At 46.6% G+C, this 17,365-nt stretch overlaps 2 protein-coding genes across 4 annotated transcripts in view; one reads left to right on the top strand and one right to left on the bottom strand.

The window, feature by feature from the left end:
* Positions 1-8,659, bottom strand: part of LOC138807900 (kinesin-like protein KIF3A) — a 40,895-nt gene extending 32,236 nt beyond the window's left edge. The window contains exons 1-2 of one of the 3 annotated variants that reach the window (XM_069993715.1): positions 8,577-8,659; positions 3,780-4,053 (exon numbers count right to left, since the gene is read on the bottom strand). In XM_069993715.1, the coding sequence (XP_069849816.1) occupies positions 3,780-4,053; positions 8,577-8,582 (280 nt within the window). In that variant the 5' untranslated portion in view covers positions 8,583-8,659. Of the gene's footprint in view, positions 1-3,779; positions 4,054-8,111; positions 8,153-8,576 lie in introns of those variants that run through there. The other 2 variants (XM_069993714.1, XM_069993716.1) reach the window with 2 other exon arrangements.
* A 1,105-nt stretch (positions 8,660-9,764) lies between these two features.
* On the top strand, positions 9,765-17,083 carry LOC138808025 (cyclin-I2-like). The gene is made up of 7 exons (XM_069993989.1): positions 9,765-10,160; positions 11,396-11,524; positions 13,282-13,356; positions 14,827-14,967; positions 16,038-16,268; positions 16,355-16,390; positions 17,009-17,083. Exons 1-7 carry the CDS (start codon positions 9,765-9,767, stop codon positions 17,081-17,083), a joined length of 1,083 nt encoding a protein of 360 aa, XP_069850090.1.
* The last annotated feature ends 282 nt before the right edge of the window (positions 17,084-17,365 follow it).

Raw genomic sequence — 17,365 nt, forward strand, 5'->3', positions numbered from 1 at the left:
TATTACAACAGAGAAGGCAGCAGCACTGGCAGCAGCAACCATGGCAGTAGCAACCAGAGACAGCTCAAGAGTTCCAGAAAGCAGACAAGGCAGGAATGATGGAGAGTAGAGATAACAGAGACAATAAAGGCTGTGAAAAGCTGAAGATGAGACACTGGGCTTTGGTCACCAGAAGAGTTCCAGAGAGTCGCCAAGTGTTAGGGACCGAGGTTGCAGATGGCCTAGGCCTGAAAGATTAAACACTAACTTCTGTCAGGGGCTGAGGATCCCAACACCCTAGGCCTGAGTGCTGTAACAGTAGGGTTATGAGAGTAGAGTTGGGAGTTCCAGCCCTTAAGGCCTTCATAAGAGCTGTAACACTAGAAGGCACTGCCTCTTGCTGCCTGTGGCTGTCCGCTGCTAGTAGAAAACAAGGATTCCAATAGCTGCTAAATGCCAGGCTCTCTGGTGGTTGAGCTAAGCGGGGTAAGTCTCCAACCTGAGTATCCAAATCTATAAGTTTGTCATCTGAAGCCAGGAGTAACAGGCTTCCAGCTCTTAGTGTTTAAAGCTGTAGCCTCTGGGTCTACCAGTCTAGCCTCAGACCTTGGGCACTCAAAACCCAGAAATGCCAGCACAGGAAAAGCTTCTCATTTACCCACAACTCCTATCTGAGCAGAGCAAAAGAATCCCATCCAGCTGGTGGCAATATTTTCATACTCAAAACGAAAAGAATTAAGCATGCCACAGATTCTGTGTGACCAATGGGAAAAGAATCTTCAAAGCCTGCATCAGATTTTCTTGAAATGTTGCTTCATACACCTTTCCCCTTTACTGATTGTTTGTCCTTTTTTTTGGCCAGTCCTGGGGCTTGAACTCAGGGCCTGGGCACTGTCCCTGAGCTTCTTCTGCTTAAGGCTAGCATTCTACCACTTGAACCACAGCACCACTTCCAGTTTTTTCTGCTTATGTGGTGCTGAGGAATCAAACCCAGGGCTTCATGCATGCTAGGCAAGCATTCTACCACTAAGCCACATTCCCAGACTATTTTTCCTTCTTATAAGTACTAGAATATAATGAGTCTTAGGAATCCTCCAAGTCATCACTGAATCTGGGATAATCATCAAGATAGACCTCTAATGCAGCTACCTATTAGAAATATGCTTTCAGAATAATGTCATCTGCAAGGAAATGGACAGACCCAGAATAAATCATGTTAAATGAGGTAAGGCAAGCTCGGAGAGGTAAATGGCACATGTTTTCTCTCAAATGCGGAAGCTAGATCTAAAATACATGATAAACTATACAGGTCTCACACAGTGAGACCAAAGGAGGAACACGAAGGCACAATGCCTCCCTGCCTCTGATCATATAGTATTTATCAAAACGAACTCTAGGAAATGGAAACAGGGTTTTTTTTTCCTTTTCTGTTTATCCATCTTTGGGGGGCAAAGGAAGACAGAAATGGTGGGTCAAAGGGTGAACAAATGCAGCAGTGGTACTCAATACAAATAAACTATAGAACTTGTGAGTAGGGTGCTGGGAAGGTGGCTCAGTGGTAGAGTGCTTGCCTTGCATGCATGAGGCCCTGGGTTCGATTCCTCAGCACCACATAAGCAGAAAAAGTCAGAAGTGATGCTGTAGCTCAAGTGGTAGCGCTAGCCTTGAACTGAAGGACAGAACCAGGCCCCAGAGTTCAAGCCCCATGACAAACAAAATCAAAATAAAAAACAATACCGAACTTGTGAGTAGGGATGAGAGGGAAAAACTGGGAGAGAGCGAAGGAAGGGGTGATGTATTCCAAAAAAGAAATGTACTCACTCACTACCTGGCTTATGAGACGGTAACCCCTCTGTACATCACCTTTATAATAACAATAAAATAAATTGATTTACACAAAGAAATGTGCTTTCAATAAAAAAAATAATTAGGTTAGAAGGATGGAAAAAGACATGCCATATTTCTGTCAAACAATAGAGAGCTAGAATATCTGTGTTAATACCAGACAGAGCAAAGTCCACAGCAAAGAATGTCATCAAGGATAAACTTCATAATTAAAAAGAGGTTAATTCATCAAGATGATATAAAAATCTAAACATTTGCACACAGGCTCAAGGAGATTCAAAATACATGCCAAAAATTCTGATAGCACTGTAAGGTATGTGAAAATAAGAAAACAGAGAATTAAGCACTTCTCTCAATAATTGATAAACCAAGTTGACTGAAAATAAGTAAGTACATGGAAGAAGCTGAACAACACTATCAAACAATTTGATCTAATAATAGACATTCATAGAATACTCCATCCAACAACAGAATATACACCCCTAATTATAGGTTATATCCTAAAATGTGAAACACGTCTCAAAATTTTTTTCTCTGACTGAAATAAATTAAAATCATTAACAATCTCTGGAAAACCTCAAAATATCTGGAAATTAATACATTTTTAATTAATCAAGCGATCATAGACAAAATAATGAAGTCAAGGTAGAAAATATTTAAAACTGCTTGAACATGAAAACATGTCAACCCTATTAGATGCCCCTAAAACAGTACCAAACATGCCAAATAAATTCCTGCATCAGAAAAGAGCTCTGAAAACAACAAACACAGCATCCACTTCAAGAAAGTACAAGAACATCAAATGGAACCCAAAGTAGAAAAACAATAAACATCAACACAGAAAATAACGAAATAGAAAACACAGGAAAGATAAAAATTAATTAAAAAAAAACTTTCTCTCAAAAGATCAGTAGATAGATAAACTTCTAGTTAATCTAAACAGGATAAAAAAGGGAAGACACAAACCACTCTTTTCAAGAATGAGAAAGGCAATATTATTGCACTGTAACATACTAAATATGTTAATAACTTCTTGCCAATGGAGTATCAACTTCAATGAAATATACAAATCCCATGACAGAAAATTATCAAAACTCACTCAAGAAAACATAAACTGAGTATCCACAAATCTATTCAATAGATTGAATCTGGTAAAATTTACAAACCTTCTCACCCAGACAGGTGGCTATATAGATGAAGTCTATCAACTATTTAAAGGAGAAATACTAATTCTAGGCAAATTCTTCTAGAAATCTGAAAAGGAAATAATCCTCAACTCATTTTCTACAACAACATTAGTCTCATACCAAAATCAGATAAAACTTTACAAGAAAATTACATTCATATATCTCTCATGAATACAGATGCAAAATTTTGCCAAAGCAAATTAACCATTTTTTTGCTTTTTCTTTTTTATCTTGTGCCAGTCCTGGGGCTTTAACTCAGGGCCTAGGTGATGTCCCTGAGCTTTTTTGCTCCAGGCTAGTGCTCTACCACTTGAACCACAGCTCTACTTCTGTTTTTTTTGTTTTTTTTTTTTTTTTGGGTCCGGTCATGGGGCCTGAACTCTGGGCCTGGGCACTGTCCCTCAGCTCTTCAGCTCAAGGCTAGTGCTCTACCACTTGAGCCACAGCGCCACTTCCGGCTTTTTTTCTTTTTGCTTATGTGGTGCTGGGGAATCGAACCCAGGGCCTCAGGCATGCAAGGCAAGCGCTCTACCACTGAGCTACCTTCCCAGCCCTACTTCTGTTTTTTTGCTAGTGAATTAGGGATAAAAGTCTCAAGGACTTTCCTGTCAGGGCTGGCTTTGAACTGCAACCCTCAGATCTCAGGATTACAGGTGTGAGCCACCAGCACTTGGTTCAACTTCATATATTTTCTACAACTCATCAAACTTTACAGTTACAACAAATGAATTTGTAGGGCATTAACAGTATATCTCAATGCTCACTTACCATTGTAACCTTCAAGAACAGAATCAATAATGGGTCTTGCAGTTAAGTTGTAAACGTCCAGTTGTTTACTGTCTGGTCCAAAAACAGTATCAAAAGTAAATGTCTTTGGAGGCTCATTGGAAGAATCAGTCTTATGAACAGTAATTGTTCCCCTCATCTCGTCCACGCTGACGGCCTGTCTGTAGTACATTGCCTTCTCTCGTTCATTGAGGGGCCGGCACCTAACAACCACCTTCACATTATCACAGCTCTCGGGCTTCTCCGATTTATTGATCTGGTGGAGACAATATTAACAAATAATGAAAAGACCATTTAATTTTTCCCTTGCCATGTCAAATTTCTAATTTGAAAAAGATTATTTTGCTGTTTCAGTGCTTTACTAAAAGATACAAATAAGAAAATAGCTTCTTTTGCAATACAAAAGAGGGGAGAGGGAGGGATCTAACTTGCATCTGTAGCAAATGCTGTCCAAGGAGAAAATAGATAGTATATTATTGATTGTCTTTCTGCACAAAAGTCCTGACATCCTCTTAGAACACATATGCAAACGTGTTTAACAAGTTTAAATCAGACTATATAATAAGTCCTTCTTTCTTTTTATTTTCTACATGTCAGTAAAAATTGTAATCATACACCCATATATATGGCTTATCTTCACAGAAGACAACAGTAAGTTAAGGACAGAAAAATCCAATGGTAGAGAAAAATGTCTTAGTATTGACCTGATCTCATGAACATGTGTGTATCTATAAATAGGACTTTTGAAATTTTACATAATTAAGAATCTGTGTTCAGGACTGGGAATGTGGTTCAGTGGTAGCGTGTTTGTCTAGCATGAATAAAGCTCTGGGTTCAATTCCTCAGTTCCACATAAACAGAAAAAGCTGGAAGTGGCACTGAGGCTCAAGTGGTAGAGCACTAGCCTTGAGCAAAAGAAGCTCAGGGACAGTGCCCAGGCCCTGAGTTCAAGCCCCAGGACTGGGGGGGGGGGGGGGGGGAATCTGTGTTCAAACACAATCCTATCACTGAAATTAGGTATTCAATTCTGACTGCTTCAGGTACTCTTCTATGCATTAAAAAGAAATAAATATAAGCCATTACCAGTGACTTTAACATTGTCATTGACAAGTAACAGATAATATCAATACACTTCTCTCGGTCACTGCCTTTATCCACTGCCCTTTGATGACACCCCCCACCCCCACCCCCCATCCCAGCCTTGTCTGGGCCTTAGATTATGGCCTCTTAATTCTATTCTTACATTTAATTAACTTGCCTGTCGTGCCAATCAGTGTCCATATAATGTTAATCCTGTCACAGACAATTATTCAATGGCTTCTTATGAGTCTTACAATAAGAATAAGAAATGTAAAGGTAAAATGCAAAATGGCTCCATCCATGTCTGCTTCTCCAGTCTTATTTCACAACATCCCTCAAACTCAAACACCCTGAACTCATGGTATTTTCTACTCATCATGCTCCTCCACCTCCACCACTGGCCTTTTTTTCTTTGGTCCTTCCTTTCTGCCTTTTCTTTCTTTTATGTGCCAGTACTAGAACTAGTACTCATTGCCTGGACACTGTCCCTTAGCTTTTTCTGCTCAAAACTGTTACTCTATCACTTCAACTACAACTCCACTTCTGGCTTTTTTGAGGGTTAACTGGAGATAAGAGTCTCCTGGACTTTTCTACCCAGGCTTGCTTCAAATCATGATCTTCAGATCTCAGCCTCCAGAGTACCTAGAACTATAGACATGAACACCAGTAATACCCAGCCACTCCTACCCCCCACCACCACCTTTTTAAAAAAAAATCTATCATGGGGCCTGAACTCTGGACCTGAGCGCTGTCCCTCAGTTCTCCAGCTCAAGGCTAGCACTCTACCACTTGAACCACTGTACCACTTCCAGTCTTCTGGTGGTTTATTGAAGAAAAGTGTTTCACGGACTTGGGGCTGAGAAGGCGGCTCAGAGGTAGAGGGCTTGCCTTGCATGCATGAGGCCCTGGGTTCGATTCCTCAGCACCACATAAGCAGAAAAAGCCGGAAATGGCGTTGTAGCTCAAGTGGTAGAGCGCAAGTGTCGACCTGATGAGCTGAGGGAGAGCGCCCAGGCCCAGATTCAGGCCCCACAACCAACCAAAAAAAAAAAAAAAAAAGAGTTTCACAGACTTTCCTGCCCAGGCTGGCTTTGAACAGCAATCCTCAGATCTCAGCCTCCTGAGTAGCTAGGATTATAGGCATGAGTCACCGGTGCCAGGCTTACTACTAGGCTTTTTTTAGGTTGCTTAAACCTAGAACATTCCTCAGTACTCTCTGCATTTAGATAGCATCTATTTATCCTTCAGATCTCAGCACAATAGCCACTTCTTTTGGGAAAACTTCACTGACTAGTCAACTGCTTTTTTTTTTTTTTTAATAGGCTTAAATGGTGTCCTGCTCTCCTCATCCAAGGACACACGTTTACTTTAGTTTGTTCCTCATTTTATTAATGTCTTTCTATCTTTACCAGATAGGCAAACAAGTAGTGAAGGGACTGAATTTAGCTCACAAGTATTTTAATTAGTTGCTAAAATTGAGCGATTCCACAGAAATAATAAAAGTCTTTTGGGATAAAAAGTAGATGATGTACATCTGTGTAGGCCAGCATTCCCATATGCCAATACTCTGCAATTCATCACACTTTAATCCTATTGTATGCTAGCCATTTACTTCATTCATTAAGACTAAATATCTTGCCAGGGTGCCAGTGGCTCACACCTATAATACTAGCTACTCAGGAGTCCCAGCCTTCAGCAAAAGAGCTCAAGGATCACACTCAGGCCCCAGAGTTCAAGCCTCATGACCAACAAGAAAGAATAAAAAAGACTGTGTCCTATGTCTGTAAATGTGTATGAATCTTCCTCTGCCCAAGAATACAAGCTTAAACCAGGTGCTGGTGGCTTACAACTTGAATCCAACTACTCAAGAGGCTGAGATCAGAGGATCCTGGTTTGAAGCCAGTCTGAGCAGATATCTCAAGAGACCCTTAACTCTAATTTAACCAGCAAATAACCAGATGTGGAAAGGTAGCCCAAGTGGTTGAGTGCCAGCCTTGACCAAGGACACAAACTGACTTTGATACATTTGGTAAATTCCCAAGTGAGAATGTGAGGCCTTCAGTTCAAGGCCCAGTACTACCATTAAAAAAAAAAAATAGGGCCTGGGAAGGTGGCTCAGTGGAAGAGCGCTTGCCTTGTATACATGAGGCCCACATAAGCAGAAAAAGCTTATGCTCAAGTGGTAGAGCGCTAGCCTTGAGCTGAAGAGCTGAGGGACAGCGCCAGGCCCAGAGTTCAGGCCCCATGACCTCAAAAATTAAAAAAAAAAAAAAAAAATAGCTGGGTGCCAGTGGCTCTTCCCTATAATCCTGGATAGTCAGGAGGCTAGGGGATTGCAGTTCAAAGCCAACCCAAGAAAGAACATCCATGAAATTCTTATCTCCATTCCACTATCAAAAAAGCCTGAAGTGGGGGCTGGGAAGGTGGCTCAGTGCTAGAGTGTTTGCCTTGCATGCATGAGGCCCTGGGTTCAATTCCTCAGCACCACATAAGCAAAAAAAGAAAAAAGCCAGAAGTGGTGCTGTGGCTCAAGTGGTAGAGTGCTAGCCTTGAGCTGAAGGGCTGAGGGACAGCGCCTAGGCCCAGAGTTCAGGCCCCACGACCGGACCCCCCCAAAAAAAGCCTGAAGTGGACCTGTGGCCCAAGTGGTAGAGTACTAGTCTTGAGGGGGGGGGATCCTCAAGGACAGTACCAAGGTCCTGAGTTCAAGCCTTGGGATGCCAGGATGCTAACCATGGACCCCCCCCCCCCAAAAAAAGGCAAGCTTCTCTCTTTCCAAAGTCAACAATATCAACCACATTTGAATCAATAACTTGGTAACTGAAGGAAAAAAGAACAAACAGAAACTAGGAACCGATTTTAACATTTACTTCGAACAGTAACATGGAATACTAAACGTCCAGCGCTGTCCTTCAAGTCTCCAGTACCTGATCTTATTTCATCTTGATACTATTCCCAAGAGGAGACGTTTAATTACGTGGGCTCACTAAGGGGCCCAGGCAGCTTAAATAACTGAGGCCTCGGTGACCAATACCTAACAGTCTATGGCCCAAGGTCTCTCCATGACCCTTTCATCATCATCATCATCATCATCATTATTTCGATTATTATTATTATTATTATTATTATTATTATTATTATTATTATTATTTAGATTTACAACACCCCCCCCAGGAAGGCACGACAACCATCCGTGAAATCCTGGCGGGTGGACACACACACAAAGACACCCACGGGCGGCATTCTGCACCGTAAGCCACAGCGCCACGACCGGAATGACAGCTTGAGCCCAGGAGAACCGTCCCCCCCACCCCCCCCCCGAGTCCAGGAGCCTGGAACACGGGCTCCGCGGAGCGTGCAGAGGCCACGCGGGGCGCCCGGCATCCCAACGACCCTCGGCGGCCTTCCCCCCCCAGCCGCCGGCGGGGCCGGCCACCGGATCGCGGCCCCACGGGACGCAGCGCGGGCCAGGCGACCCGGCCTCCTCCACGGCGCCTCCCGAAGCGAGCCGGACCCCCCCACCACCACGCCCCGACGGACCCCGCGCGGTTCCCTAAAACCGCCCAGGCTCAGGGGTGCCCGGCCCGGCCCCGCCCCGCCGCGCCGCCCGCCCGCCCGCGCTTCTATGGCAACGGCCGCGCCCCCGAGCCAGGCCGCTGGGATGAAGAACCCCAGTGTCTGGAGCCGCGCTCTCCTCACCGGCATCTTGGCTCCTTCCCCGTACCCCCGGCGGACGCCTCCGCTCGGGGTGGGGTGTGGGGGGGTGCAACCCAACGACACCCGGGTTCGCGGGAGAGGCTGGCGATAGACGACTGAAGCACCTTGGCGCCCTCGAGACTGCGGCTCCTCCGGGCGAGAACGCGCAGTGCGCAAGCGCACTCCGAGCTCGCCCCGCCCAATCCCTGGTCTCCCAGTTTCCACCCAGTCTCTAAGCACTACGCCTGCGCAGAAGCTTTCCGAGTCCATCTCCGAGGACGCCTGACTGAGGCCGCGCCTGCGCAAAGCGTTCCCCGGCCATCTCCTAGGACGCTGGACTTGGAGGCCGCGCCTGCGCGGTGCTGCCATTCCGCTTGGTAGCTCCTGTCTATAATCCTAGAGCCTGAGATCTGAGGATGGAGATTTGAAGGCAGCCCGGGCAAGGAAGTCCGTGAGCCTCTCATCTCCAATTAACCACCAAAAAAAAAAAAAGAGGGAGGAGGAGGAGGAGGCGGGAAATGGGGCTGTGGTTCAAGTAGTGGAGCGCTAGCCTAGAGCAAAACACGCTAATGGACAGCACCCAAGCCCCGAGTTCAAGCCCCGGGACCAGCATCAACAAAACAAACCTTTTAAATTAAAAAAAAAGTCATTTTGCCTTCCCGAATTCCTGTTTCATAGTCTTCCTCCTTGAAGTAGATCTGAGAAATAAGTAGATCTGAGTCGACCTACTTCATCGTCTTCTCGTTCATCGCCTTTCTTTAAACTAGAATATGCATTTCATATGTTCTCTGGTCTTCGTATTTTTCTTCCCGGCACCCTTATGGACAGTCGGACTTCCAGACGTAACGACTAATGAGATTAAATACACTCAGTGAACTCCCATGTGAAGGAGGGATCGATGAGGTCTTTTAGAGGTCGAATGAAGCACCAGTCACCATGCAGGCTGCACCCCCCCACCCCAGGCTGCTAACCAGATCTCCAGCCACCCCCTCTCGGAGCTGGAGACCTGACATGGGGTGCAGGCCTGGGGGTGAGGGTGGGGTAGCAGTTGGCCCAGACCTCCCCAGGACTGGAGGTGGGAGGGGGGCATCGGGTCCTCCAGGTGTCTGCCCCAGGTGCATTGCATCAATGCAGCTGGGGTTATAAAGAATGGCTGAAGCTACAGCTCACACCCGGTATCTCCAGCACGCCATGGCTTCAGGCGCACCCCAGGCCTTGGCCTCAGAGGAGAAGGAGGAGGAGATCGCAGCCGTCGAGGGATCTGGGGAACAGGAGGCCCTTGGCTGTCTCCCCCGCACACCGCGTGTGCCGACCACCGCTTCTTCCTGGCGGCCATGGAGCACGTTTCGGGGCTCCAGACAGCCTGGATCGGGGAGGGACCCCCTGGTGCTCCTGCGGTTGCCAGCCCCGGCTTCCAGACAGTCCAGCCCGATCCCCACCGTTGCAACCCGGCCTTTGCTGCCTCAAGTGCGGCCTAAGCCGTGGCACTGCCAAAGGCGAGATATCCTGGACCAGAACCAGCTGCTCCGCTACCTGCAGCTGACCCAAAACAGAGAGGAGCGCCTGTGGCGGAGTTGCCGCCCCCAGGTACTGATCCCCCCTCTCCCCCGCCAGACACACCTCGGGGGTCCCCCATCCCTGAGATGACCCTCTGCACACACACACACACACACAGGTACTCCGCCCTCTGCAGACCCTGCTGCTTCCCCAGCTGTGGCCCTTGTGGCAGGGGGTGGGACCTTTGGCTTCCCGCACCTGCCAGGACTGTGGCTGGCAGTATTCGCTGGGGAAAGAACCCTGCTTCGTTTGAGGGAACTCAGGACGAAAGTGGACCCCTGAAGTCCAGGGCCAGTGGCTCAGGCCTGTAATCCTAGCTACTCAGGAGGCTGAGATCTGAGGATCACAGTTTAAAGCCAGACCATGGAAGGAAAATCTGTGAAGCTCTTACTTCCAATTAACCACTCGAAAGCCAGAAGTGGAGCTGTGGCTCAAATGGTAGAGCACCAGTGTTAGATTATTTGGACTTTGCCAGAAAGCCACGCAGACATCCAGGTACAGAGAACAAAGAAAGGTTTATTGCTGGGGAAGGGGCGGGCAAGACCCCTTCTCACCAGGGAGAAGTGAGAAGCAGCACCAGCTATTGTCTGAGGTGACCTATAGAACCTAGGAGGATTAGGAGAGGCTAGAAGGGGCTAGGAGGTGGAGCCCCCGGTTTGGACATGTGGGCCAGCGGCTTCATCATGGCAGACGAAATAGCAGATAAGGATCCTGCAGCTGCCCAGACCTGAAGGTCACTCTAAGGGGCTCCTGTTGCCTTACATGGTGGTTGCTGCCCCAGAGAAGTGTCATCCCAAGATAAAGAGGGGTGGAGGTTGATTATTTACTGCCTTTGCTACATGGACCTAGTATTGCCTAGGAAGGGAGCATGCTAAGCTGTGGAGAGGGGAAGGAGTGGACTAAGCTATGGGAAGGGAGCTCATTGGGCTAACAAACAGGTCTTGGGTTAAAAAAAAAAAAAAAGTTGCTAAGGGACAGTGCCCAGGCTCTGAGTTCAAACTCAAGGGGAAGGGAAGAGGGAAGGGAAGAGGAAAGAGGGAAGAGGGAAGGGAAAAGGGAAGAGGGAAGAGGAAAGGAAAGAGGGAAGAGAGAAGGGAAGGAGGAAGGGAAGGGGGAAGGGAAGAGAAGGGAAGAGTGAGTTGGTGAGCAGCTAGGCCATCAGGACTTGAGGTAAAGGGGCTTTGTCTTACACAGATGGTTCCTGCCATTGGTGGTCCAGGACTGGCCCACCACAAAACTAAGACCTTTTCTTCCTTTTCCAATAGTCTGAGATCTGCCAAACCTTCCAGAACCTCGTGTTATGGCTCCTGAACATTGAGAACATCTTTAGCTTCAACCAAGCCACAATGAACCTGGCTCTCACCATCTTGGTTCACCTTCTGGCCTCTGTGAAGGTAGGCAGGCCTCTAGGGATGGTAACAGATGGTAAAACAAGATGGCAGCTCCCTATTGCTGCCCAAGAGGGGAGCCTTTGTAGATATCCATATTGCACATAAGTAGTGTCGCTGGTTCTCAAGGATTAGCATCGCCACATCCTTCCTCAGCATCTGTCTAGCTCCATGTCCTGTGTGCCTCAGGAATGATCAGACTTGGGAGAACAGAGGACCTAGATGGGTGAGGACTCCCAATGATGAGCTAGGACTTGATTGTCTGGACCTAACCAATGGGGTCTTAAGGCCAGGCCAAGACTGTATTCCTGAGAAGATACCATATTCCTACCTCCTCTGTCAGTTCCTTTAGCAAAGGAATATTCATTATTTATTTATTTATCTATTTATTTTGACGGTCGTGGGGGCTGAACTCTGGGCCTGGGTGCTGTCCCTCAGCATTTCAGCTCAAGGCAAACACTCTACCACTTGAGCCACAGCGCCACTTCTGGCTTTTTTCTGCTTATGTGGTGCTGAGGAATCGAACCCAGGGCCTCATGCATGCGAGGCAAGCACTCTACCACTGAGCCAACTCCCCAGCAGCAAAGGGCTGGGAATGTGGCTCTGTGGGAGAGTGCTTGCCTAGCATGCATGAAGCCCTGAGTTTGATTCCTTGATATCACAATAAACAGAAAGAGCAGGAAGTGGCTCTGTGGCTCAAGTGGTAGAGCGCTAGCCTCAAGCACATAGAAGCTCGTGGACAGAGCCCAGGCTCTGAGTTCAAGCCCCAGGACTGGCGAACAGAACCCCATGAAATGGGGAAATGTTCTGAAATGGGGAGCCTTTTCATTGGCCATATAAAAGTAATACCAAGGCTGGGCACTGGTGGCTCATTGCTGTAATCCTAGTTACTCAGGAGGCTGAGATCTGACAATCATGGTTCAAAGTCAGCCCAGGCAGCAAAGTCCATGAGACTCTTATTTCCAATAAATCACCAGAAAACCAGAAGTGGCACTATGGTACTGTGGTAGAGCACTAGCCTTGAGCTGAAGGCCGCAGGGACAGCGCCCAGGCCCAGAGTTCAAGCCCCAGGACAGACCTCCCCCCCCCCCCAAAAAAAAAAATAACACTAATTTTCTGCTTCATGGAGAAAAAAAAGTCTTTTTTGGGGGGAGTCATGAAGATTGAACTTAGGGCCTTGGCACTTTTTTTAAACTCAAAGTTAGCTCTCTACCACTTTGAGCCACAGCACCCCTTCTGATTTTCTGGTGGTTAATTGGAGATAATAGCACAGCCTTACCTTCCTCACTGGCTTCAAACTTCAATCCTCAGATCTCAGCCTCCTGATTAACTAGGATTACAGGTGTGAGCCACCAGTGACTAGCCAAAAAAATGTCTTTTTGTCTTTAAAACTAAAGGCAGAAAGCTTCTGTGTGTGTGCGTGCGTGTGTGCGTGTGCGTGTGCGTGTGCGTGTGCGTGTGCGTGTGCGTGTGTGTGTGTGTGTGTGTGTCCTGGGCTTGAACTCAGGGCCTGGGTGCTGTCCTTGAGCTTTTTTTCTCAAGGTTTTTGCTTGTTTTGTAATTAAACATTTCACAAGAGTTTGCTGCCCGGGTTGGATTTGGACTGCAATCCTCATATCTCAGCCTCCTGAGTAGCTAGGATGACAGGCTTGAACTACCATCACTGGGCAAAACCTTATTGTCTTTCATCCCCTTTCATCCCCACTGATGCTTTCCTATTTGTTCCTAGCGCTCACAGTTTGCTCCAATGTGTTTCTATGCAGGTAAGAGAGCGTTTACTCCATATCGTCACAATTACTTCCTTGAGGCTTGCTGTCAAAATTAATGAAGAAGAGGAGGTACGCATTCCTGGAAGTCTGTCTGCACTAAGTTGCAGACAGGGGGCAGGGATATCACTTTGTCACTTGGAGATCCTGAAAAGCTGATACCCTTAGGAATCCACTAGCTTCCTAGGATCTTTGCTGTCTCTTCTTTTAACTTCTCAGACTCCCCACAAATAGAAAAGTAACACAACTGAACTCTCCTGGCCCCATATCCCAAGACTTGAGCTCCTGGAGGGCAGAGCTGTTGTTGGGGAAAAGGCTTCTCAAAGCATGTGGTTTAGGGCTGGGAAGGTGGCTTAGTGGTAGAGTGCTTGCCTAGCATGCATGAAGCCCTGGGTTCCATTCCTCAGTCCCACATACACAGAAAAAGCTGTGGTAGAGTGCTAGGCTTCAGCAAAAGACGCACAGGGACAGAGCCCAGGCCCTAAGTTCAAGCCCCAGGACTGGCAAAACAAAAACAAAATCAATACCATGTGGTTTATTTTTTTTTTTTATTTTTTGTGGTTTTTTTTTTGCCGGTTGTGGGGCCTGAACTCTGGGCCTGGGCGCTGTCCCTCAGCTCTTCAGCTCAAGGCAAGCGCTCTACCACTTGAGCCACAGTGCCATTTGCGGCTTTTTCTGCATATGTGGTGTTGAGGAATCGAACCCAGGGCCTCATGCATGCAAGGCAAGCGCTCTACCACTGAGCCACCTTCCCAGCCTACCATGTGGTTTAAAGTCCACTCCAGAAAGCTACTTGAGATTTGGCTTGGCTGTGCCCGTGGGCCTTAAAGACTCTAGGAGCCTTCTCTGAGAGAAGCCATATGCCAGTGGTAGAGCAGAGGCTCCTGTAAGTTCTTGGAGCTTGCTCAACCAGCTGGGTTTCATTGGGGATTTCTGCTTAGGAAAAGCCTCTCTCAATACCCTTCCAGATGCTTCTCAATGCCCTCTGACCTCTCCTACTTTGGGGATGAGGTAACTACTTCCATTTCCAAAGTCTCCCTGGGTTGATCTCCTGGGCTGAAGAAATAGAGGGGGAAATGGTATGTGTTTCTTTCCTTCAATACAAAGTGTGTGTGTGTGTGTGTGTGTGTGTGTGTGTGTGTGTGTGTGTGCTGGTTCTGTGGCTTGAACTAAGGCCTGGGTGCTGTCCTTTTTTTGCCCAAGGCTGGTGTTCCACCACTTAAACCACAGCTTCACTTCCAGCTTTTGGTAATTCATTGGAGATACGATTCACATGGACTTTTCTGCCCAGGCTGGCTTCCAACCACGATCCTCAAATCTCAACCTCCTGAACAGCTAGGATGACAGGCATGAGCCACCACCGACACCAGGCTGTTTTGTTGTTGTTGTTTGTTTGTCTCAAAAGCATTTTCTGATAGTCCACTGGAAGACATTTCAACTCCCATCATGGCTGCCCAGACCCCTTAGATAAGAAAACAAATGCTACGATGACATGATGATAGGGCTTTGGCCTCTTTTATTTTTCTTTTTCTTGTATTACAGTCAATCCCATGTGTGAAAGATTTCATAGAGCACTATGGCTCTGGCTATAGGCCAAATGAGTTGCTGAGGATGGAGTTGGCCATTCTGGACACACTGTACTGGGACGTCCACATGGGGACATCGCTGGACTTTTTGACTACAGTAAGCACAGGGAATTTGCAGAGTCTCACTGAGACTCTGGTGTGCCTTTGGAACAGCTGTATTACAACATAGAACAGCAAAACACAGACGTGCACATATCCCTTCCACATGCACCACGGGGAGATGGCGCCACCCACAAAGTGCACAGGGAAGAGTTAAAAACAAATAGATCTGACATCTCACATCGTATTACCACTCTCATTACTGCAGGACATTAAGTTCACTTGACAAAAGATATTTTCTCTCTTTTTTTTAAAGACGGCACTATTATGGTGATTCTCTTTTAAATACACACTGCAAAAATATTTGACTTTCCATTCTATGAATATTGTACATAAATAGCTGTCTGTTTCTGCTACAATTTACACACAATCACTTAGCTGTCTTTTGTTCACCTACACACAACCCTTATTGAAGCTTTGGACCCTATTGATCTGGCACTTAAAAAAAATATCATACATTAGTTTGAGAGTTTGAGCGAGGGTAAAGATAGACCTCTTTCAGGATATGATTCTGTTAGTAAGGCAAAATTATGCAAGGTGGAAATGTCACGTCACAGGGTGTGGGTTTGTTATGATTCATGAAGATTAAATCACAGCAGGGCTATTTTATGATGGGAACTGGCCACTCTTGACAAAGTTACAGTTGCTTCTCCTGTCAAGCAAGATACAAGTAACTTTTCTGCTTCTTTCATCTAAGATAGCATATTCCATTCTTTTAGACTAGAAACTGTCACAATCTTAATAATCTGGAATAGTATGTAACCCTTCTTTCCGAAGGGAAACATTGTATCTAGATCCTAGGGCTTCTAAGGACCAAGACACAAAGTAGATTGTCTTTTTTTCCTCTCCAGGATTGAAGTTCAAGTTGGTCTCAGAATGGAGTCCCCTCCCCCCATTTTTTTTTAAAGGGGGAAGGTGATGGATGGGAATAAGAAGACTAGGATTGCATTTGCTACACCCTGAAATTGTTCCCACTTTTGGTCATTGACATAGGAAAAGTATGAGAGAGGGAGGGATTTCTGTTTGTTTCTAACATTAAAAACAACAACAACAACCATGGTTCTCTAGTTCCACGCCCTGGTGGTCCTGACATGGCCCCATGTGGTAGAATTGTTGCCTCAGAAAAATCCTTCTCTCCACGTCGAGTCCCTGACCAGGCAGCTGCAACACTGTATAGCAGGCCACCAGCTACTGCAGTTCAAAGGTTCCACACTGGCTTTGGTCATCATCACCTTAGAGTTGGAGAGGCTCATACCCGACTGGTGTGCTCCTACATCTGATCTGCTAAAGAAAGCACAGGTAAACATCAACTTTGCCCCAGCATCCCCCTGGGCAAGCATCTGTCTTTTATCGCCTTAAGCTGATATACTCTGATACTCCATCAGGATACCCATGATGGCCATACAGGGCTCCCAGAAGATGTAAGGGCTGGGAATGTGGCTTAGGGGTAGAGTGCTTGCCTAGCATGCAGGAAGTCCTGGGTTTGATTCCTCAGTACCACATACACAGCAAAAGCCACACGTGGCACTGTGGCTCAAGTGGTAGAGTGTTAGGCTTGGAGCAAAAGAAGCTCAGGGACAGTGCCCAGGCCCCAAGTTCAAGCCCCAGGACTGGCATTTAAAAAAAAGAGTCTTTCCAAGTTATACTCTGTAGACATCAATATGAGAAACTTTAGCTCCCTTCTCGAGAGCAATGGGGATGCATTTCTGACAAAGAGAGAAACATGATTGCAGTGGTTGCTCATGTGGCCAAAAAAGGATTAGTTTGTGAGAGGGGAGAACCCTGAGCTTAATATTGGGGACCACACATTGCAGGTCCCCTCCTGGTATGAATGTATGGTACCAGGCATGGGAGATGGAAAGGTGATGCTGGATGGAATGGGTAGTTAGATGGCTGACAGTTTTAGTGAGGTTGGAGATGGTACTGAATGCTCTAAAGTTGGGTGGTTTGCACCCTGCTTGCTTCATGCAACATGCTGACACTGAACTGTCTACTCCTTGGATGTCTGCTTCACATCTAGCCACTCTGTTTTGACACAGGTTGATCCTGAGCGGTTTGGCTACTGTAAGGAACTTGTAAAACAGCACCTGAGAAGCTTACACAGACAGCTCTGACTCAACCCGACAGCTTCTGTCTCTGTCCCTAACCCAATGCCTAGTTAGACCCGCCCCCCCCCTCCTTGCTTAGACACCTGTGAATCCTGTAATTGGTATTATGAATCCTGTAATAAGAAGGGAGGAAGAGTCAGTGGCTCACACCTGTCATCCTGGCTACTCAGGAAGCTATCTGAGCATCTTCGTTCAAAGCCAGCCTGGAAAGTCTGTGGGACTCTGACCTCCAATTAATCACCAAAAAAAAAAAAAAAAGCCAGAAGTGGAGCTGAAGTTCAAGTGGTA

Source organism: Dipodomys merriami, unplaced genomic scaffold, assembly GCF_024711535.1.
Source record: "Dipodomys merriami isolate MVZ:Mamm:240054 unplaced genomic scaffold, mDipMer1.0.p SCAF_44, whole genome shotgun sequence".
Lineage (NCBI taxonomy): Eukaryota > Metazoa > Chordata > Mammalia > Rodentia > Heteromyidae > Dipodomys > Dipodomys merriami.

Excerpts from the sequence above, each read along its gene's own strand:
- LOC138808025 (XM_069993989.1), top strand. The coding sequence starts at position 9,765 with ATGGCTTCAGGCGCACCCCAGGCCTTGGCCTCAGAGGAGAAGGAGGAG. Across the intron at positions 14,968-16,037 it reads CGCTGGACTTTTTGACTACA|TTCCACGCCCTGGTGGTCCT; the intron begins GTAAGCACAGGG and ends ATGGTTCTCTAG. Across the intron at positions 16,391-17,008 it reads ATACAGGGCTCCCAGAAGAT|GTTGATCCTGAGCGGTTTGG; the intron begins GTAAGGGCTGGG and ends GTTTTGACACAG.